The 22593-nt window shown below is 38.7% G+C and overlaps 3 protein-coding genes and 2 long non-coding RNA genes across 14 annotated transcripts in view; 2 read left to right on the forward strand and 3 right to left on the reverse strand.

Annotated features, from left to right (window-relative positions):
• Nucleotides 1-3019, forward strand: LOC310717752 (phospholipid scramblase 2). Its single transcript, XM_083526197.1, has 5 exons — nucleotides 1-430; nucleotides 827-938; nucleotides 2507-2606; nucleotides 2760-2818; nucleotides 2912-3019. The coding sequence occupies exons 1-5, from the start codon at nucleotides 255-257 to the stop codon at nucleotides 2936-2938; spliced, it is 474 nt and encodes a 157-aa protein (XP_083382323.1). The 5' UTR covers nucleotides 1-254; the 3' UTR covers nucleotides 2939-3019.
• On the reverse strand, nucleotides 3015-5395 carry LOC310717805. Its single transcript, XR_014530930.1, has 3 exons — nucleotides 4879-5395; nucleotides 3240-4731; nucleotides 3015-3184 (listed from the first exon to the last, which is right to left on the reverse strand). It is a non-coding gene; the product is annotated as an uncharacterized lncRNA (long non-coding RNA).
• Nucleotides 5396-7458: 2063 nt separating this feature from the next.
• On the reverse strand, nucleotides 7459-17554 carry eif4e2 (eukaryotic translation initiation factor 4E family member 2). Of its 2 annotated transcripts, none has more exons than XM_083526137.1 (8): nucleotides 17400-17554; nucleotides 10239-10350; nucleotides 9999-10133; nucleotides 9611-9715; nucleotides 9295-9447; nucleotides 8721-8857; nucleotides 8479-8556; nucleotides 7459-8347 (listed from the first exon to the last, which is right to left on the reverse strand). In XM_083526137.1, the coding sequence occupies exons 1-7, from the start codon at nucleotides 17417-17419 to the stop codon at nucleotides 8508-8510; spliced, it is 711 nt and encodes a 236-aa protein (XP_083382263.1). In that variant the 5' UTR covers nucleotides 17420-17554; the 3' UTR covers nucleotides 7459-8347; nucleotides 8479-8507. The 2 variants fall into 2 exon arrangements, with proteins under 2 accessions (XP_083382263.1, XP_083382262.1); XM_083526136.1 differs by having other exon boundaries at nucleotides 8474-8556; nucleotides 17400-17530.
• Nucleotides 17438-22268, forward strand: LOC310717793. Its single transcript, XR_014530918.1, has 3 exons — nucleotides 17438-17556; nucleotides 18054-18193; nucleotides 22201-22268. It is a non-coding gene; the product is annotated as an uncharacterized lncRNA (long non-coding RNA).
• capn10 (calpain 10) overlaps nucleotides 18238-22593 on the reverse strand; it is a 59490-nt gene continuing 55134 nt past the window's right edge. For 5 of the 9 annotated variants that reach the window (XM_083525707.1, XM_083525711.1, XM_083525713.1 and 2 more), the window contains 3 exons: nucleotides 20818-20863; nucleotides 20583-20709; nucleotides 18238-18856 (listed from right to left, as the gene is read on the reverse strand). In XM_083525707.1, coding sequence (XP_083381833.1) covers nucleotides 18819-18856; nucleotides 20583-20709; nucleotides 20818-20863 — 211 coding nt within the window. In that variant the 3' untranslated portion in view covers nucleotides 18238-18818. The remainder of the gene's footprint in view (nucleotides 18857-20582; nucleotides 20710-20817; nucleotides 20864-22593) is intronic. The other 4 variants (XM_083525712.1, XM_083525716.1, XM_083525714.1 and 1 more) reach the window with 1 other exon arrangement.

The raw sequence follows: 22593 nt of genomic DNA on the forward strand, positions 1-22593 counted from the left end.
TTGTATAATAAATAGTCATGTTGCAATAGATCATTGGGTGTTCATCTGAGGCTGTATTTATCTAACTTAAGATAAATCTAATTTAAAAAATCAAAATCTTAATCACATTTTTTTACCTCCTAAGGATCAGGTGATTTAAATTTTGTCTCTATATGTAAGCCATTAAAATTCAAAGAGGGTAGCGTATTGAAATTTTCACATAACTATATATAATATTATACATTTTGTGCTTTTTAGAGAGCTCATGTTTGTGCATGCAGTGCTGTGGTCCTGCTCGTGCCTGTTCTTTGCAGGGTTTTGACCAGGATCAGCAGAAAATCTTTCTATTTGAAAGGCCACTTAGAGCAGATATGTGCTGTCTGGGCTGCTGCTTGATGAAAATGAGGGTCTACACTTCCCAGAGGGATTTCATTGGTACTGTCCACCAGAGGTACAAATAATTCTGAATATCCAATAATACATAAAGTATATACACTATATGGCCTAAGAATGTAGATACCTGTTAAATATCTTACTTAAAAACCATAAACACTATACTTATAAAATGTTCAGTAAAGAGAACTAGTTGTCCATTGTAGGCCACAAGTACATTTACAGTTCACACTTGATGTTGCTATAAATTAAATAAAGGTAGGTTTTACAGAAGTGTATCAAACCATGTAATAATTAGTTTGACATGAATTCAGGCATTTACTAAATTTATAAAAAATAAATTATCAGTTTTATTTTTGTCAAGTATAGGACGCTGATCAATCTGCATCAATATTTTGCTGTCACCTGAGGAAATCAATGTAGCTGTCTATAACATGGGTCACCCATGTTTCAGGTGGAGTATGTTCACACCCTACTTTGAGGTGTGTGACTCTTCAAACTCTCCCTTCTTGAGGATAGAGGGCTCCTGCTGTCCAATCCGCTGCCTCTCTGACCAAGAGTTTCAGGTCAGATGCCTCATACCAGCTTCAATCACATCTTTCGCTGTGGGAGACAGATGTTTGTTTCTCTTTTCAGTTAAAATTTTCCTAATGCTAAAATAATTTATATTTTAAAATCTAAGTATAAATCATACAACAGTTGTATAAAACAAGTAAACAAGCAAATCAAACAGGTTTTGAGCATTGCAAAATCAGGAAAAATGGGCAAGGATTAGGATCTGAGTGACATTGACAATGCTTAAATTATGAAAAAAGTGGTCAGACCTTCGCCAAAATGACAGACCACGTGGTGTATTCATGTCTGCAGTGGTTAGCACCTACCAAAAGTGGTTCAGGGAAGAACAAAAAGTGAACCAGCAACACAGTCACAAGTGCCTAAAGCTCACTGATGTGACTGGGTCCTAAAGGATAGACCAACAATGAGTCAAAGTGGCACCAGAAAAAAGGATCACCTGCCTGTGTTCTGTGACTATCCCCAGGTCGGAGACAACACCTGTGCCATAACTCACAGGATTATGCATTGTTCGGGCCATACAACCTTCTTCCAACCTAATGACAGATGTATTTGACCATCACCCTGTTGCCAGAAATGACTAACATGTCTCAAAACCATTAAGAACGTGCCAAACTGCAGAAAAACTGATTTGAAACATCACACTTGTGTCAGGAATTCATCTATAGCCTTGGGTTAATTTGGGAATACTGACCTTCTGGTCATCTGTTTAGGGCTGGAGGAACGTATATGGAAACAGTAAACCTAGTTATGGTAATTTAAAAGTACAACAAGGACAACACATTCAGCTGTGCTGGTTTCTAGTTTCTAAAACCTGTGGTTTTCTCTCCAGGTTTAAAGAATGATCTTATCACACAATAATTTTAGATGCCAGAAAATGTGTTCTCAGGAGAATGTTCTGATCACACAGTGTTGTTTTTTGTTCATTTTGCTAGCTTGGGGGTTTCAATTTAGCGGTAATGTATTATGTGTTAGCGGCCGGAGCAGCCCCTTTAAGAAGGTAGCGGATGTAGGTAAGACATGTGCCCGAGGCATCATGACATGCATCAAGAGTGAGTCATAGACAGATGTGGTGAGAGAATCCGGTAATTTTTCAAAATAAAACATTGTTTAGAATCAGATAATAAATAAAAAGAAAATAATGTAAGTTATGTATTCTTTCTGTGTGGCCTGGTACCAATTGACCTACGGACCGGTGCCGGCCCAAGGGTTGGGGACCACTGCTCTAAAGCACACAGTTAGACTTGCCTCACTTTAGTAAGACTCAGCCCATGAAAGGTTTGCAGATTACTAACACCATCAGCCTATTGAACCAGGAGTTATATCTAAAAAAAAACCATTTCAATAAAAAATTTACAAATCTTCTAATGAAACTAAACACACATGGCTTTTGCTTTTAGTTTAACCCAATAACTGTGTTCTTCAATGTACAAAGGTTTTCAGACAGATTAACCTTTAATTCTTTTTTCCAAAAGACAGCCATATTTCCGTCTTGGTAAAGATACAACCAAAGCTATAAAATACTAAAGATTTTGCTTCTAACCTTTGATGAAAACCTTAGGTTGTCTCCATGATTGGTGAGCGCATTGGAACAATATGGAAAAAGTGGCCAGGATACAATGAAAGCTGCAATATTGACCATGAACATTTTGGGTTTAATGGTGAGAAACACAGTTTTTATTTATTTAAATTAAACTAAATAGCATGATAGAGTTTCTGGTGATTTTGTCTCCTGAGATTTTTTTTTAACCATAAACAGATTGGTTTGAAAGACCTCTGACTAATGTTACCTATGAATTGTGCTCTTCCCTCAGTCTCTGACAACATGGATCTGAATACCAAAGTGTTACTTCTAGCTGGTACATTTCTCTTGGTAAGTCTTTTAATTTAAAATCTGAATTATATATACCTAAGTGAATTTCAGCATATTGTGAGAACACTAAATATTATCTTTTATTTTCCCCAGAATCATATGTTTTTTGAAATGAGCTGAACCAAAACCAGCCCCATTGGACTATGAAAGTCAGAAAAATACATTTCCAATAATGAATTTATCGAATTTTTAGACACTGTAATGACAGAATTATATAATAAAACTTTGAACTACTGGAGTTTAATATGAGTATCTTGATTAAAATTAAATACATGGCTTGAGTTATAATGTAGCTGGAGTAAAATGCAATTTTGAGACAAATCATTATTTACATCACTATCACCTCCAGTTAATGATTTTGAAACACTACTGATTTTATTAATTTGCTGTTCACAAAATGTAACAATATTTTTTTCTACACATGTATGCAATTTAAAATTTGGTATTTTTGTTGCTTGTGATTCAAAGTGTATAGCAGCAGATTAGATTTGAAATAAAACTAAATATTAAAGCTGTATCTAGACTGATGTTGTGAATGTCTATTTAGTTCAAATTGCTTGCAAATTACAAGTTTTACAATACTTTATTTCCAGCATTTTTCAGATGTTTAAAATACAGAGTCTAAGATGACTATACAGCACACCAGTGATTTTGCTTTTGTGAAAGCATTTCAGCATTTATTTTGTATACTTGGGTCATTATCATTTTGACAAATCTATCTATATAATATGTTGACCATTTTAACAAATTTCCAAAAAATTACAGGAATTCATGACCAAAGATATGGTTCTAGTGATGCATGCTCTTCTCAGTGAATACCTCTTTTTTGCAAGCTTTTCCAAAAGCTGAGTGACTTGGGAGCAGTGTCTATGTCAGCAGTGGCTCTCCTTGGCCTTCCTCTTTTCCTCCTTCCTGGTGGCTCCATCCTCAGCATTCTTCTTCTTATATATCCCATGTCCCTTCTCTGCACATGTCCAAACCATCTCAATTGCACCTCACTCACCTTGTCCCCAAAGCGCCCTACATGTGCTGTCCCTCTAATAAACTAATTTCTAATCCTGTCCATCCTTGTCACTCTCAATGAAAATCTTAGCATCTTCAGCTTTGCCACTTCTAGCTCCACCTCCTGTCTTTTAGTCAATTCCACTTTAACCTGTCCATCACCACTGCAAACAGGAAGAGGCTCAGAGCCCATCCTCCACCCTGAACCAGTCTGCCGTTCCCACTGCACACTTCATTGCTGTCACACTGTCCTCATACATGTCCTGCACCACCCTCACATACTTTATTGACACACCTGACTTCCTGACAATACCACAACTTTTGCTAAATCCACAAACACACAAAGCAACTCCTTCTGACCTTCTCTATACTTCATCAACATCCTCAAAAAAAATAATGCATCTGTGGTGCTCTTCCTCAGCATGAAACCATACTGTTGCTCACAGATGGTCACCTCTTCTCTTAGCATGGCTTTCACTACTCTTTCACAAAACTTCATGGTGTGACTGATCAACTTTATTCCCCTGTAGTTACTGCAGGTCTGCACATCTCCCTTATTCTTAAAAATCGGTACCAGCACACTCCTTCTCAATTCAGGCATCCTCTCACCTTCCAAAATCCTGTTTAACAATCTTGTTAAAAACTCCACTGCCATCTTTACTAAACACCTTCACGTTTCTATTGGTATGTCATCTGGTCCAACAGACTTTCGACTTCTCATCCTCTTAGTAGCTGCTCTCACGTCCTCCTTACTTATCCTATCCACTTCCTGCTTCACCATCTCCACATCATCCAACCTCCTCTCTCATTTTGCTCATTCACCAGCTGTTTAAAATTCTCCCTCCACCTCCTCAACACACTCTCCTCACTAGTCAACACATTTACATCTGCATTTTTTTTTATTGCCCTAACTTGTAGTAAATCCTTCCCAGCTCGGTCTCTCTGCCTGGCCAATCCTTTTTTCCTTCCTTTGTGTCCAACTTCTTATAAGCTCTTCATATGCCTTTTCCTTTGTTTTTGCCACATCCCTTTTCACCTGCTGCCACATCTTCTTATACTCCTGCCTACTTTTCTCATCTCTCTGCCGAACCCAATTTTGTTTTGCCAACCTCTTTCTCCTTATGCTTTCCTGCACTTTCTTATTGCACCACCACATCTCTTTCTTCCTTTCTCTTTCCAGTTGTCACCCCAAGTCCCCCAATCTTCCTAGCTGTGTCCCAGATCACATGCTCCTCCTTCTTCTTAAAATAAGTGTTCACCACTGCCATTTCCATCCGATTAGCAAAATTTACCACCATCTGCCCTTCCACATTCCACTTCTTAAGGCCATACCTACCCATCACCTCGTTATCACCTCTGTTCTCTTCACCAACATGGCCATTGAAGTCTGCCCCAATCACCTATCTTTCTTTCCTAGATACACTTTCCACCACTTCATCTAACTTACTCCAGAATTTTTTCTCTCTTCCATCTCACAACCCACTTACATTAATGACACCCCTTCAACTTCCAGCTTCACATTAATCAACCTATCAGAAACTCTCTTCACCTCTACTACACTCTTACTGTACTCTTCTTTCAGAATTACCCCTACACCCCCTTGGACTCTTCCATCCACACTATGATAGAACAGTTTAAACCCCCCTCCCCCCAATGTTCCTGGCCTTACATCCCTTCCACTTGGTCTCCTGAACACACAACATATCTACCTTTCTCCTCTCTATTATATCAGCCACCTTTCTCCCTTTACCAGTCATAGAACCAACATTAAAATTACCAACTCTAACCTCCACTCTCCTCTACTTCTCATTCCCCTGCTGTCTCTGTAGATGTCTTCCTCCTCTCCTTCAGCCAACAGTATCCCAATTTTCACTGATACCCTTTTGGTTAACAAAACCTGTGTCGGTCGTTGGTAAATCAGGCCTTCACAGATATAGTACACTCTAAGTAATAACAGCTGTACATTGCTTAACCATGCAAAGCCACATGTCCTGTTCTTCATGTTTATGTTTTTGTCTGCTTGACAGGACCATACAAATTCTTGTCTTGTATAAGAGCAGTTAAAATTTGGTGCTTTGAGTACAATTCTCTCATAATGACCACTGGATTTACAAGATGGCACCTCATGGCTAATAACTCTGAGGATTTGAGAATTAGAATTGTTGCTCTCCACAAAGATGCCCTAAGCTATAAGAAGTTTGGTAACACTCTGAAACTAAGTTACAGTACAGTGGCCAGGGTTATACAGAGGTTTTCCAAGACAGGTTTCCCTCGGAACAGGCCTCGCAAGGATCAATCAAAAAAGTTGAGTCCTTATGCTGTGCGTCAGGTGCAGAAACTGGCTTCAAAAAACAGACACATGAGTGCTGCCAGAATTGCTTTAGAGGTTGCAGAAGTTAAGGTCCACTTGTCAGTGCTCAAACCATATGCCGCACACTGCAAAAAGTTGGTTTGCATAGCCATTGTCCCAGAAGGAGGCATAAAGCTCTGAAGCTGGCTCACAAGAAAGTCTGCAAAAAGCATGAATTAGTGGAACCATGTCCTGTGGTCTGATGAGACTAAGATAAAACTGTTTTGCTCATATGGTGGCCACACCATGTAAAATTGTGTGTAAAATACACATTTAAAATAATTAAAGTACCAAGTTATTAAAATAATTGTACCAAGAAAATTGTGTCTTGCCTACAGTCAAGCATAGTGGTGGTATCATTAAGGTCTGGGACTGCATGGGTTCTGCTAGTACTGGGGAGTTGCAGTTTATTGAGGGATACATGGATTCCAACATGTACTGTAACATTCCAATGCAGAACATGATGCCCTCCCTGTCAGAAACAGTTTTCCAACATAATGACTCCGAACACACTGCCAAGATGACAACCGCTTAGCTGAGGAAGCTGAAGGTAAAGGCAACCACTAATTTTAGCTACAGAAGCTCATCTGTTGGATTGGCCCACAGAGGCCAGCCTTTGCTCCCCATGTACATCAATGAGCCTTGGTCACACATGACCCTGTTGCCAGTTCACCACTGTTCTTTTTTTCAACCACCTTAATAGATACTGACCACTGCAGACTGGGAACAAACCACATAAGCTGTAGAGACAGCTACGACCCAGTCATCTAGACATCACAATTCAGCCCTTGTCAAATTCGCTCAAACCCTTATGTCTGCCAATTTTCCTGCTTCTAACACATTAATTTTGTTTATAAAATGTTCACTTGCTGCCTAATATATAAATAACAGATTGCAGCTGATAAGCATTAATTTGACCCACTTTTGGCATGTGTGGTATAATTGATTTTTAATATTTTTTTTTATTAAAAAACTTTTATTTTTTAAACTTTGACTCCATTACCATCCCCCATACTATGCTCATTAGCTTTTTTGGGTCCTGATTTTAAACCATTTTTTACTCATGACATTATTGGGACAAATAATTCGTCATTCATTAGTCAGTGCTTCCTCTAATTTCCAAATTTTACAGCCATATTAAGTAAACTGGAAAAATGCCATGGACAGCCTCGTTACCACTTTCATTTAAATGTTGAGTGAAGCTTAAGTACAGATAAGATCGCTTACAGGCCACTGTGTTTCCTCCATCTTTTACCCTGTCAAAAGTACATCACACCACAAGCCAGTATTAGCAGCAGCTGCATATTTGACGTTTATTGCTTTCAGTCATCTGTAATCCAAACATTACTTTGAACATATGCGTTTATAAATCCAGGCAGTATGTAAGAGATGTAGACAAACCATGATCAACCCCAATTTCCAAATCCACAACAGTTCTAATTTTTAAATTCTGTTTGGTGGTAAAGGGGAATCAGGATTTCTTTTTTAGGCTGACAGCATAATTTAAAAAATTTCTTTCCAAGGCAAAATCACAGAATGCTGAGTGCTTCTGGGAAGCAGGCACAGTGCGATATCTTTTAGGCTTTTAAGCTTCAACACACTCAGCTTAAAAACAAAAATGATCAAGAGCAAATTCCATCATATATCTCTTCAAAAAACTTTGAAAATATATTTTTGTTTTTTACAATTTCAAAAGCAAAACATTTTTTAACACTGAAATTAAAATACTGCACTATAGTAAAATGTACCCCTGTTTATGACAATATAAAACAAAAGGACTTGCTATCTAAGAATGATGGTTATGTGAAGCTGAATAACTTGCCAGATAAGGTCAATGTGACTTTCTGTACAACAATGCACCAAATTTCTTTTGGTTTTGTTAACCAGCCTTCTTCAGAACCAAGGTCACGACGGTTTTTGAGGCTTGTTTCTGCACCGACTTAAGATTTTCTTAACAACTATTCCAAAACATTTGTTACTGGTCATCCGACTTCACCTACACTCTCAGGGTCATTTTAGGTGATCAGATATTTTGACCAGGAAAATGGGCTTTCCAGTAGTCAATATCCCTTTTTGTATTGTATTTAAAAAACAAAACAAAAAAAAAACACTTTTATAAATAAGTGAGTCGGATGTCCTAGAAAAGTCCTCTTCATCCACACTGAAAGTAACTATACCTACAAATGAAAGAACATATGAAATTAGAGACTGAAAATTTTATTAATAGAGATTGTAAATATAAAATTTCGCTGGATATTACATTATAGTGGCTATATCTAAATGTATTTATTTATTTTACTGACCCTACCACTGGCATGGCACACCAACGAACAAGACCTATCGGCCACCACTTGCATTCACCAGTCCATGGAAATCCTCCCAAGCCCTGAACAGAAAAAAAATTTCACAAATCGAATATTAAATATACCTGTTAAAATGTAATAATCATTTTTGCTTCATGGTTCATGCGTCATGTGTATGTTCTACACCCTGGTGACTGGGATAAAATTATTAATGCAAGCATGTGTGTAGTTCTGTGCAGCCACTCACTTGATGCTGTCAGTGTGGGTTTTGTACTCCATGATTGTGTTTGGTGGCAGGTTAAGGACTCTACGAAGCGTGTCTCTGATGCGAGCAGTAGTGGCCTGATCACTCGCCGTTTTGTTCCAGATAGATATGATATCCTCCTACACACAGTCACAGACATACACACACCTACCTCAATTTATACCATCTTCTCTAAATGGCATCATACCCAGCAATGCAGCCTGACCCAATTTTTCTATTTATTTTAACTAATTTTGCTTCACAATTAATGTGTCACGAGGGCAAGTGCAACAAGAACATCTTATGCCAAGTGTCTAGAGTCACACAACTAATCAAACAAATTGTTTAAAAATTTGCTTAATGGTTTGTATAGATGTCCTGTACACAATAATATTTTACAGTGCCTTGCCTTCTTTGCAGATGGACATGAACATGCAGGCAACATGATAATACACACTCATTTCCAGATTAGTTACTTTTCCAGAATTTATAGACTGGTGAAGTGAAGCTGCAGACCATTAGATTAGTACAATGCAGCAAAAGTACATGATGTAATTCAGGCTCAGTGTTTTAGTACCTGGAAGCGGACAGAGACAACAGCACCACAGATCTCCTCACCAACCATGAACTGCTCACCCAACATGGCAAGGATCAGATTCTCCCAGCATCGTGAAGCCAGACCCTTCCGCAGCCTTATTATCCACTTCCCCCCACTCTTATTAGCATCATCCTAGGGATAAAGAACACGAGTAAAAAAAACCCAAAAAAACAAACAGATTATAAACATATCCGATTAAAACAAATTACACTCAGGCTTATTCAAGGAAAAAACAATTTTAGCTTCCCTTGCTCTAAATTAATATATTGCTGGAGTAGTCCTTTATTATATGCACCTCCCACATGGGCTTGATTCCCTCCTTAAACAGATGGAAGTCGCTGTGGCCGGTCAGATCACCTGGTCTGATCATGTGACTGTAAAACCGCCAGAACTGCTCCACCTGTGGCACAGACTGTATATTAAATGTGATGAAATATACAAAAACCCGGCTCGAAGAGTGACAGTGCATTAGTTAGCGTGTGTTTGCATTTGTTTAGTTATGAAGTTTGTTTGTTTGGGGATTGATTATGAGTGTAACTGGACTCATTAAGATAACAGGTTAAAAAATATTGCAGTTGGGTGAGCATATTATATATATATATATATATATATATATATATATATATATATATATATATATTTAAGCCTGGCTCTTAAGGTATACAAATATGCACATGACTAACCGAAGCAAAGCTGCCAATCTGTTTGATGTTCTGTTCATAGCTCTGTGTACTGGCTGGTCTTCCTGGGGTTCGCCGGGAATACCAGAATGTGTAGTTATATTGAAGAGGGTGTTCCCCTGCCCCAGGGACCACAGCCTACAACACATATAAAAAGAAAAATGTACAGTCGAATCAATCTCACTAGATAGTTAGTCACAAGCCATTATTGTTTGTTGTTACAACAAATACACAGACACACACCTTCCTCTTAGTAGTGTTTTGGTCTTTTTCCTCATCCTCACTCCTTTCCTTCTCACCATCTTTCGGTGAGCCGTTGTCCTGGTCATGATCTCCACTATCGTCATCTTTAAGACTGCAATAACCACAGAGCAAAACAGAAATAATAAAAAAAAAAAAATTAAAGCAGCAGCAACTACTTTCTAAAAGTATTAAACTAAACTAAAATTTTCTGAAGTCATGATGCTAGAAATTTTCCTAATGGCCATTATATATATATATATATATATACAGTGGGTACGGAAAGTATTCAGACCCCCTTAAATTTTTCACTCTTTTTTATTTTGCAGCCATTTGCTAAAATCATTTAAGTTCATTTCTTTTTCTCATGAATGTACACATAGCACCCTATATTGACAGAAAAACACAGAATTGTTGACACTGTTGCAGATTTGTTAAAAAAGAAAAACTAAAATATCACATGGTCCTAATTATTCAGGCCCTTTGCTCAGTATTTAGTAGAAGCCCCCTTTTGATCTAATACAGCCAGGAGTCTTTTTGGGAAAGATGCAACAAGTTTTTCACACCTGGATTCAGGGATCCTCTGCCATTCCTCCTTGCAGATCCTTTCCAGTTCTGTCAGGTTGGACGGTAAACGTTGGTGGACAGCTATTTTTAGGTCTCTCCAGAGATGCTCAATTGGGTTTAAGTCAGGGCTCTGGCTGGGCCATTCAAGAACAGTCACAAAGTTGTTGTAAAGCCACTCCTTCGTTATTTTAGCTGTGTGCTTAGGGTCATTGTCTTGTTGGAAGGTAAACCTTCGGCCCAGTCTGAGGTCCAGAGCACTCTGGAGAAGGTTTTCGTCCAGGATATCCCTGTGCTTGGCCGCATTCATCTTTCCCTTGATTGCAACCAGTCGTCCTGTCCCTGCAGCTGAAAAACACCCCCACAGCATGATGCTGCCACCACCATGCTTCATTGTTGAGACTGTACTGGACAGGTGATGAGCAGTGCCTGGTTTTCTCCACACATACCACTTAGAATTAAGGCCAAAAAGTTCTATCTTGGTCTCATCAGACCAGAGAATCTTATTTCTCACCATCTTGGAGAACTCCATGCGGGTTTTCATGTGTCCTGCACTGAGGAAAGGCTTCCGTCGGGCCACTCTGCTATAAAGCCCCACTGGTGAAGGGCTGCAGTGATGGTTGACTTTCTACAACTTTCTCCCATCTCCCGACTGCATCTCTGGAGCTCAGCCACAGTGATCTTTGGGTTCTTCTTTACCTCTCTCACCAAGGCTCTTCTCCCCCGATAGCTCAGTTTGGCCGGACGGCCAGCTCTAGGAAGGGTTCTGGTCGTCCCAAACGTCTTCCATTTGAGGATTATGGAGGCCACTGTGCTCTTAGGAACCTTAAGTGCAGCAGAAATTTTTTTGGAACCTTGGCCAGATCTGTGCCTTGCCACAATTCTGTCTCTGAGCTCTTCAGGCAGTTCCTTTGACCTTAATGATTCTCATTTGCTCTGACATGCATTGTGATCTGTAAGGTCTTATATAAACAGGTGTGTGGCTTTCCTAATCAAGTCCAATCAGTATAATCAAATATTTCTGGACTCAAATGAAGGTGTAGAACCATCTCAAGGATGATCAGAAGAAATGGAGAGCACCTGAGTTAAATATATGAGTGTCACAGCAAAGGGTCTGAATACTTAGGACCATGTGATATTTCAGTTTTTCTTTTTTAATAAATCTGCAAAAAGGTCAACAATTCTGTGTTTTTCTGTCAGTATGGGGTGCTATGTGTACATTCATGAGGAAAAGAAATGAACTTAAATGATTTTAGCAAATGGCTGCAATATAACAAAAAGTGAAAAATTGAAGGGGGTCTGAATACTTTCCGTACCCACTGTATATATATATATATATATATATATATATATATATATATATATATATATATATATATATATATATGTATACACAAACCCGATTCCAAAAAAGTTGTAACACTGTACAAATTGTGAATAAGAAAAGGAATGCAATAATTTACAAATCTTATAAACTTGTATTTTATTCACAATAGAATATAGATAAAATATCAAATGTTGAAAGTGAGACATTTTGAAATGTCATGCCAAATATTGGCTCATTTTGGATTTCATGACTGCTACACATTCCAAAAAAGTTGGGACAGGTAGCAATAAGAAGCCGGAAAAGGTAAATGTACATATAAGGAACAGCTGGAGGACCAATTTGCAACTTATTAGGTCAATTGGCAACATGATTGGGTATAAAAAGAGCCTCTCAGAGTGGCAGTGTCTCTCAGAAGTCAAGATGGGCAGAGGATCACCAATTCCCCCAAAGCTGCAGCGAAAAATAGTGGAGCAAAATCAGAAAGGAGTTTCTCAAAGAAAAATTGCAGAGTTTAAAGTTATCATCATCTACAGTGCATAATATCATCCAAAGATTCAGAGAATCTGGAACAATCTCTGTGCATAAGGGTCAAGGCCGAAAAACAATACTGGATTCCCGTGATCTTTCTGGCCCTTAGACGGCACTGCATCACATACAGGAATGCTACTGTAATGGAAATCACAACATGGGCTCAGGAATACTTCCAGAAAACATTGTCGTTGAACACAATCCACCATGCAATTCGCCGTTGCCGGCTAAAACTCTATAGGTCAAAAAAGAAGCCATTTCTAAACATGATCCAGAAGCGCAGACATTTTCCCTGGGCCAAGGCTCATTTAAAATGGACTGTGGCAAAGTGGAAAACTGTTCTGTGGTCAGACAAATCAAAATTTGAAGTTCTTTTTGGAAAACTTGGACGCCATGTCATCCGGACTAAAGAGGATAAGGACAACCCAAGTTGTTGTCATCAGCGCTCAGTTCAGAAGCCTGCATCTCTGATAGTATGGGGTTGCATGAGTGCGTGTGGCATGGGAAGTTTACACATTTGGAAAGGCAACATCAATGCTGAAAGGTACATCCAAGTTCTAGAACAACATATGCCCCCACACAGACGTCGTCTCTTTCAGGGGAGACCTTGCATTTTCCTACATGACAATGCCAGACCACATACTGCATTAATTACAACATCATGGCTGCGTAGAAGAAGGATCCAGGTACTGAAATGGCCAGCCTGCAGTCCAGATCTTTCACCCACAGAAAACATTGGTGCATCATAAAGAGAAAGATGTGACAAAGAAAACCTAAGACAGTTGAGCAACTAGAAGCCTGTATTAGACAAGAATGGGAGAACATTCCTATTCCTAAACTTGAGCAACTTGTCTCCTCAGTCCCCAGACGTTTGCAGACTGTTATTAAAAAAAGAGGGGATGCCACACAGTGGTAAACATGGCCTTGTCCCAACTTTTTTGAGATGTGTTGATGCCATAAAATTTAATATCAACATATTTTTCCCTTAAAATGATACATTTTCTCAGTTTAAACATTTTATATGTCATCGATGTTGTATTCTGAATAGAATAGAATATTAGAAATGTAAAACTTCTACATCATTGCATTACTTTTTTATTCACAATTTGCACAGTGTCCCAAATTTTTTAAATTCGGGTATATATATATATATATATATATATATATATATATATATATATATATATATATATACACACACACACACACACACACACACACACACACACACACACACACACACACACACACACAAACATACATACACACAGTATCTCACAAAAGTGAGTACCCCCTTCGATTCAGCAACCATTTTAGTATATCAAGGGACAATACTATAACTTGGATATATTTTTATAGTAGCCAATGTGCAGCTTGTCTAGCTGTACAGATTTACTGTGCTCTGAACACAACTCAGCATATAGCCATTATTGTCTAAATAACTGGCAACAAACGTGAGTACACCTGCCTTGCTGAGGAAGCTGAAGGTGATGTGATGGCCAAGTATGTCTTCAGACCTGAACCCTATTGAGCACCTCTGGGGCATCCTCAATCAGAAGGGGGAGAAGCCATGTGTCTAACATACAGCAGCACCGTAATATTGTGTATATTGTGTTGTGTATACACAAACACAGACACACACATTTTATATATATATAATGTATGTACTGTGCTCATATGTGTGTGTTTTAATGATAATTTATGCATGTTTTAATGATAAAGACCAACGGATGCATATGTAGCATGTGACGATTTTAGAAAGAGATTTCTTCATACAACTCTTACAGACAGCTTGTTGATATGCAAGCGGTGTTTAATAATTAATTTTACTGGACAGTCTCAAGAATAACTATCATCCTCACTGTACTCATGAATCAATTCATAGCAATTCACTTTTTTGGTATGACTATTGTATAGCCATTAGCGCTATATAATATATATATATATATATATATATATATATATATATATATACACAGTGAGGAAAATAAGTATTTGAACACCCTGCTATTTTGCAAGTTCTCTCACTTAGAAATCATGGAGGGGTCTGAAATTTTCATCATAGGTGCATGTCCACTGTGAGAGACATAATCTAAAATAAAAAATCCAGAAATCACAATGTATGATTTTTTAACAATTTATTTGTATGATACAGCTGCAAATAAGTATTTAAACACCTGAGAAAATCAATGTTAATATTTGGTACAGTAGCCTTTGTTTGCAATTACAGAGGTCAAACGTTTCCTGTAGTTTTTCACCAGGTTTGCACACACTGCAGGAGGGATTTGGGCCCCCTTCTCCACACAGATCCTCTCTAGATCAGTCAGGTTTCTGGCCTGTCCCTGAGAAACACGGAGTTTGAGCTCCCTTTCAAAGATTCTCTATTGGGTTTAGGTCTGGAGACTGGCTAGGCCATGCCAGAACCTTGATATGCTTCTTACAGAGCCACTCCTTGGTTATCCTGGCTGTGTGCTTCAGGTCATTGTCATGTTGGAAGACCCAGCCTCGACCCATCTTCAATGCTCTAACTGAGGGAAGGAGGTTGTTCCCCAAAATCTCGCAATACATGGCCCCGGTCATCCTCTCCTTAATACAGTGCAGTCGCCCTGTCCCATGTGCAAAAAAACACCCCCAAAGCATGATGCTACCACCCCCATGCTTCACAGTAGGGATGGTGTTCTTGGGATGGTACTCATCATTCTTCTTCCTTCAAACACGTTTAGTGGAATTTTGACCCAAAAGTTCCATTTTGGTCTCATCTGACCACATGACTTTCTCCCATGACTCCTCTGGATCATCCAAATAGTCATTGGCAAACTTAAGACGTGCCTGGACATGTGCTGGTTTAAGCAGGGGAACCTTCCGTGCCATACATGATTTCAAACCATGACGTCTTAGTGTATTACCAACAGTAACCTTGGAAACGGTGGTCCCAGCTCTTTTCAGGTCATTGACCAGCTCCTCCCGTGTAGTTCTGGGGTGATTTCTCACCTTCCTTAGGATCATTGAGACCCCACGAGGTGAGTTCTTGCATGGAGCCCCAGTCCAAGGGCGATTGACAGTCATGTTTAGCTTCTTCCATTTTCTAATGATTGCTCCAACAAAGGACCTTTTTTCACCAAGCTGCTTGGCAATTTCCCCGTAGCCCTTTCCAGCCTTGTGGAGGTGTACAATTTTGTCTTTAGTGTCTTTGGACAGCTCTTTGGTCTTGGCCATGTTAGTAGTTGGATTCTTACCGATTGTATGGGGTGGACAGGTGTCTTTATGCAGCTAACGACCTCAAACAGGTGCATCTAATTTAGGATAATAAATGTAGTGGAGGTGGACATTTTAAAGGCAGACTAACAGGTCTTTGAGGGTCAGAATTCTAGCTGATAGACAGGTGTTCAAATACTTATTTGCAGCTGTATCATACAAATAAATAGTTTAAAAATCATATATTGTGATTTCTGGATTTTTTATTTTAGATTATGTCTCTCACAGTGGACATGCACCCACGATGACAATTTCAGACCCCTCCATGATTTCTAAGTGGGAGAACTTGCAAAATAGCAGGGTGTTCAAATATTTATTTTCCTCACTATATATATATATATATATAAATAATATGTGGTTTACCAACCATAGTGAAAGGTCTTTAGTTGTTTTTATGATAATGTATGACAATAGAAGTTTGCATGTGTCCAAATAAATAGTCATACTATAGGGAAGCAGACAGAAATATTTTTGCTTCTTTTCATACCAAACATTCAGAGGGGTTCTCTTCTAAAGTAATGAAATTTTGCCAGTTCCTTTTCAATAGTTGTAACTTGCAGCTATGATTTCACATATGTAGCCTATAAAATATTTGTAAAAATCTAAAAAAAACATTTCATTTGTGAAGAATGAGTGTAGGATCCGAAGTGATGGTGCATATGGGATCATGGTCTTTTGAAACAATTTCTGGGTACTCAGAATAAAAACCAGCAAGTAAACTTTTCACTGGCATTATCAGCTATCAATATTAATAAGCCGCCCTGTTTGGGAATTATAGATGGACTAAAGAGAGTCAAAAAGAGGCAAATAACTATAAGAACAGCTTTGATAATATTTATTTCCACAACTTGAACAAAAAAAATAATTTCGAACAATTGTAATAGTGCTGCTTTTCAAGCGCCACTGAAAACACAAGCTGGATATGCTTCACTGACCCGTTTGAGGCGCACTGCTCTGCTGCACATTTATAAAGGCAGCACTTAATAAGTCTCGTGCAAAAAAAACTTTACTTTCAGGCCTAGTGATTTGTCACGTAAAACCTACAAGGGAGATCTTACTAGAAGTGCACTAATCATAAATAATCCTGCAAGATGCAAATGTGAGCAATTTTAATGTTTAATGAAGAACGGAGTGTCAGCGAGTGCACAGCGGCTTCCAGTAGACTTTCTCACGGCTAGAAGCTCACGATGAACCCGGGGATTAATTTGCGGCCTACGAGGCCGCCTCACTATCCACTCTATTAATGCACGTGTATGTCGTGCACCTGGTTAACATTCGTTTTATGCAGACACTCCAAACAATGTAAGTTTGTATCGCTGCAATGCATCCCACTGAGAGCTGTAGACATGTAAGCGTGTGACAGACACACCTCTCATTCCTCTTCGCTACGGCTACACGGGAAGGAAGGCTTGAGCCAAAGGATTTCCACCGACTACGGGAACAGATAAATTAGGGACGGCGGCGAGTTTCGGTGGCTTCCATCTACTCACGCGTCAAATTTGTTGTTCATTATTTCCTAAGTTTCGGTCTTCCTCCGCTCGCTGTCCCGGCGGCCGACCCGTCAAATCCGCAACATCAGCGGCGCGCACACGAGCGCTTAGCGAGCACGAGCATCTTGGCTCGGTTGTGAGCGGACCGCGCATGCGTGCACGCAACTCTTTTGGAAAAAGCCTATATATAGAACAGCGTGTTTTTTTCATTTGTTTTAGTAAACCAAAAAGTATATATTCGAACAAGCGGTCTGGTATATTACCATTAGATCTGCGTACTGGCTGAAATATTTTGTACTTAATGGTTCAACCATTTCATATATAAGATGTGACATGCTTACTTTGGTATTAGTCGTAACACTGATCCAGTCAGTTTTAGTCTTGTGTGATCTCTGCCATTATGGCTGCAGGTTTGCTGACTCTTATACGAGCAAGAAAAAGAAAACAGACCTTTCAAGACAACGAATGGAAAAGATTGACCAAAAAATATGAAAATTAATACTGGTTAAATATTTGACACTGCAGGGGAATATCAAATCAGATGCAGAAAACTCTTTATTTTTAACTAGATTGATAAAGTAAAAATGTATTTTAAAAAGGCATTCAAATATTGTGTAAGGCCGTGGCAAAATGTATCTACATTTTATTTTTCAGGTGATCTGGAAATGGGCATCTTTAGCAGGGAAATCATCAAACTGTGCATATCTCAGACCTCGCTGGACTGCTGTTCAGGCCATCTAGTCTAGATTAAGGTTGCAATTTGGTCCTTCATCCTAATTTTCCGCAAGAAACAGGTACATAATTAAAAAAAGTTAGTCACAGAGTAATTTAAACACAATTGCTTTTCCTTGCACTAGTTTATTTGTTAATTGTAAACACAAGCACATAATATAAACATGCCGAGCAAAAGGAAGATGAAAATACACATTTAATTTACCCAACAAAATGTTTTACTGTGTTGGGATTGTACCAAAGTAAGATTTTGATCAAACATTTACAACATGGGCTATAAAATGTGCTGTTCTAACAGAGCCACTTCAAACTTCAAAAGGAATGAAAGATGACTTGTTCAACACTTTCTCAAACCTGGTTTAGCTGTTGGCAGGCACACCAGCTCTGTGTGGGTCAGCCGGTAACTCTCCCTGAGTGATCTCTTTGTTCTTGATGGTGGGACACTTTGCTTTCAACTGATCATTGTATGGCAGCACAGTGCTTATAAAAAACGACAAGAGAGACCATGGCATGGGCGGCAGCTTCAATAGCTCCTATTAGACGGCAGGGCAATGTGCCATCGGCATTCATTAGAGTTGGCTCAGTAGACAAGATGTACTAAATGTGACGTAAACTCTGTGGCTTTCATCTAAGGCCAGTATAAACAAACCACATCAGCAGAAAACTGGAGACAGAAAGAGCAACCCTTCAAAACACTACAGACCCATCACAGAGACATGGGAAGTCTGAAAAGTAACAGGAAAAAAACAGCATTAGTGCTTTACAATAAGGCTTGGTAAATATTTTCCTCAAAAATTGTGTTTTCCAATCATATCAAAGTAAAATAAATACTGAAATTGAACTATTTATCGTAGGAAAGGATTCAGTGTTATTTAAAATGCCGTTGGGATTATAGTTTATAATCTGCCATGTGAAAATGAAGACGAGAGGAATGACATTAAATCTGCATAATGCAAATAACAAAGATGTACTCCCATCAACTCATTCACTCATCAGTTTGCAGTTTGGAACAAGTTCCTGTCAAATTAAAAACTTGCTGGTGCCAAAGAAGAGACATTCAGAGTTACAACTTCTCTCTAAATGCGGTCTCTTTAAATGACCTCATTAGTTATAACACCCACTACAGTTTGCCGACCAGAATGGCATTGGTTTGAATGACATGGTTATCCATTTACTGAGTATGTAAAAGTCCGATCTGAACACGTCAAGCGGCACTGTGAGGGTTATGTTCCTTGTGTTTGCCAACAGACATACAGCCCAAACTATTTGAGCAGAAAATTCAGTTGATGCAGGTAGATGAATCAATCATCTCATGGGTAATGGACCAGCTAATACACTATTAGTATATATCTCACAAAAGTGAGTACACCCTTTACATTTCACCAACCATTTTATTATATCTTCTCAGGGGACAATACTACAGAAATAAAAATTGGATATAATTTAGAGTAGTCAATATGCAGATTGTAAAGCTCTATACATTTACTGTCCTCTTAAAATAACCTAACATACAGCCATTATTGTAAAAATAGCTTCGAACAAAAGTAAGTACACCCAGCTGTAGCAACAACAAGTAAAAACAGCTGTATGTCATGTCAAGCCACATGTCCTAATTATCATGTTTATGTTTTGTCTGCTTAACAGGACCATACACATTTGTGTATTTTGTATAAGAGCAGTTAACATTTGGTGCTTTAAGTACAATTATTTCATACTGACCACTGGATGATGAACATGGCAAGGATTTAAGACTTAGAATTGTTGCTCTCCTCAAAGATGGCCTAGGCTATTAGAAGATCAACATCCTGAAACTGAGTTACAGTGGCCAGGGTCATACAGAGGTTTTTCAAGATGTGTACCAATCGGAACAGGCCTTGCAAGAGTTAATCAAAGAAGTTGAGACGTTGTACTGTGCATCAGGTGCAAAAACAGACAGAAGTGCTGCCAGCATTGCTTTAAATGTTGCAGAAGTAGAAGGTCCGCTTGTCAGTACTCAGACCATACGCCTAACACTGCAACAAGTCAGTTTGAAAGCAGGCTTACAAGAAGGCAACCTGTTCAAGAGCATCAGAAATTGGGTCAAACAGCAGTTTGGGAAAGGGGAAAATCTTCATGTGTCTAACATCCGGCAGCTCAGTGATGTCCTAATGGAGGAGTGGAAGAGGATCCCAGCAACAAACTGTGTAGCTCTGGTGAATTCCATGCCCAGGAGGATTTAAGCAGTGCTAGACAACTGTGGTGCTCACACTAAATATTGACACTTTGGACCCAGTTTTGACGTCACTCAGGGTGTAATCACATTTGTTGCTGGTTATTTAGACAATAATGGCTGTAGGGAGTTATTTTCAGAAGACAGTAAATCTGTACTGCTATACGAGCTGCAGATTAACTATTCTAAAATATATCCATGTTTCATTTCTATTGTATTGTCCCTTGAGTGGGTGTACTCACTTTTGTGTGATACTGCATGTGTCAGTATCTGCAGTATTGAGGCCCATGTATCAGAGGAGGGCAGAAAAATTAGTACAGGGTCTGGGTGGAGAACATGGCATTGAATGCACAGTGTCATCTGCTGGTTCTGCCCCGTCATCAAACACAATAATGGTAGGGTTGTTGTTGTGTGTCAATGCATTTTAAAAATGAATATTAATAAATGTGATATCCATTGCTTTTAAGCTGCACTCACCTCCTGAACTGCCTGGCCCAAATGCTCCTGACAGCTTATTGCTTTCCTGCACAGACAACATACCGACAAACAACATTTTTACCAATGTCAGTGAACATAACGAAAAACCTTACTTTAAAACAAAATCCTACAAACCCTACCTCTTAAAATTTTTATTTAGAACTGTCTCTAGGATAACTCTAAGGTGCTTTACTAAGGTGCTTTATTTGTAATCCATAGTTGCACTGAGTCAGATCCAAGTCAGTTATACTGTAAGTCAGTTCAACAACCCAAAAAGAATCACCATTTTCATTTAGTATGTATTATGAAATTCATGTGTCGGATGCACCTCGATGCTATAACTATAGCACAAAGCTCTTCCAATATCTGTTTGATAGTAAATCTATTTTTTCTTAGTGAACTAATGATATAGCACAGGTGAGTTTTTTGAAAAATTAGGAATTACACTAATATGGTGTCTAACACATAAAATAAATTCATATTAAAAGCACCTCACAAATAGACATAAAAAAAGGCCATAATTTAGTTTTATTGAGCAGTGTCAATTAGGTTTTTGGGACAGGGAAACACGGCTCCAGACTGACTAAAATGGTCAAGTAATTTGCGAGTAATATTTTTTGCCGAGATCCTCACCTGCGACTGTATAAATGTACACGTTATGACCGAAAAATCTGCATGTTATGACTTTTATGTGCGTGTTCTGTAAGGAATGGCCTATTGCATCATTTGTTGAAACGCATGCGCCGCCTACGCTTGAGTTACAGCGCAAAAATAAACGGTTAAAGCAAAACTCTTTCCGCATCTGAAAAAACATGTCCAAACGAAAAAAAGCAGGCTCCAGTGTTGGAGAGAGGGAGAACGACAGACACCATCTTTCTATGTCAGTCAATGAAAACATAAATAGAAGTGCCGAGAGACATTTTAAAACTTTTAGGATTCAAGCGTTTTCATGGCTGATGTATGATTACGAGACACAGAAATGTTTTGCTATTTCTGTATTAAAGCAGGCAGAGAAATTACGGGGAAAACTGATTTAATTACAGAAACGAATCATATAAATAGTGACAGTAAGAAAACACACAGTCAAAAGCATAAAAATGCTCATGATCACATAATCGCAAGCGCATGCCACAGAAAACACTGTTAGTGCTCGCTTGTTTGGTGATGCTAAAGAAACTGTTCATGATTGGTGGCAGAAGAAAATCTTCCAGCAGTTGAAAAAATCTATGATTTGCTCCAACTAATATGGAAAACGTACCATTTTAGCCCGAAAAACAAGTTTATGGAATGGAGGCTGTGCCATACGAACACCTACTGCAGTAAAGACCCAAGGCTGGCTGCTTCACATTTACTGGGCCCTTTCTGTTTTTCTTTTCTCTTCAGGTTAGGGTCAATATACAGCTGTACACCTCCAAATGGAGCAGCATGATGCCTCATCCAAAAACAGTGTCATAAAAGTAAGAGCAAAACACATCTTACAGCAAATTGAAAATTTGTCTATTGTGGCATTTTATCACTTTCTCCATGACCTGTTTTTTGAAATCTCAAAATTGAGGCTTGTGCTTCAGAAGAGCTCACTTATTCTTCCTCAGGCTGTAGCTGCTATTGATACCTTTGTTTGTTACATCAGGCAATGCTGTAAAAAGGTGGCAGATGTACACACGTCGGGATAACTGGAAGTAAATGTTTATAATTTTTAAAAGTTCATTTTTGTGTGCCACCTAAAAAATATAATTTGGCACCTGTTGTTTTTATCATAGGAGATAATGGCTTCTT

This window comes from Silurus aristotelis (assembly GCF_946808225.1).
Source record: "Silurus aristotelis genome assembly, chromosome: 22".
NCBI lineage: Eukaryota > Metazoa > Chordata > Actinopteri > Siluriformes > Siluridae > Silurus > Silurus aristotelis.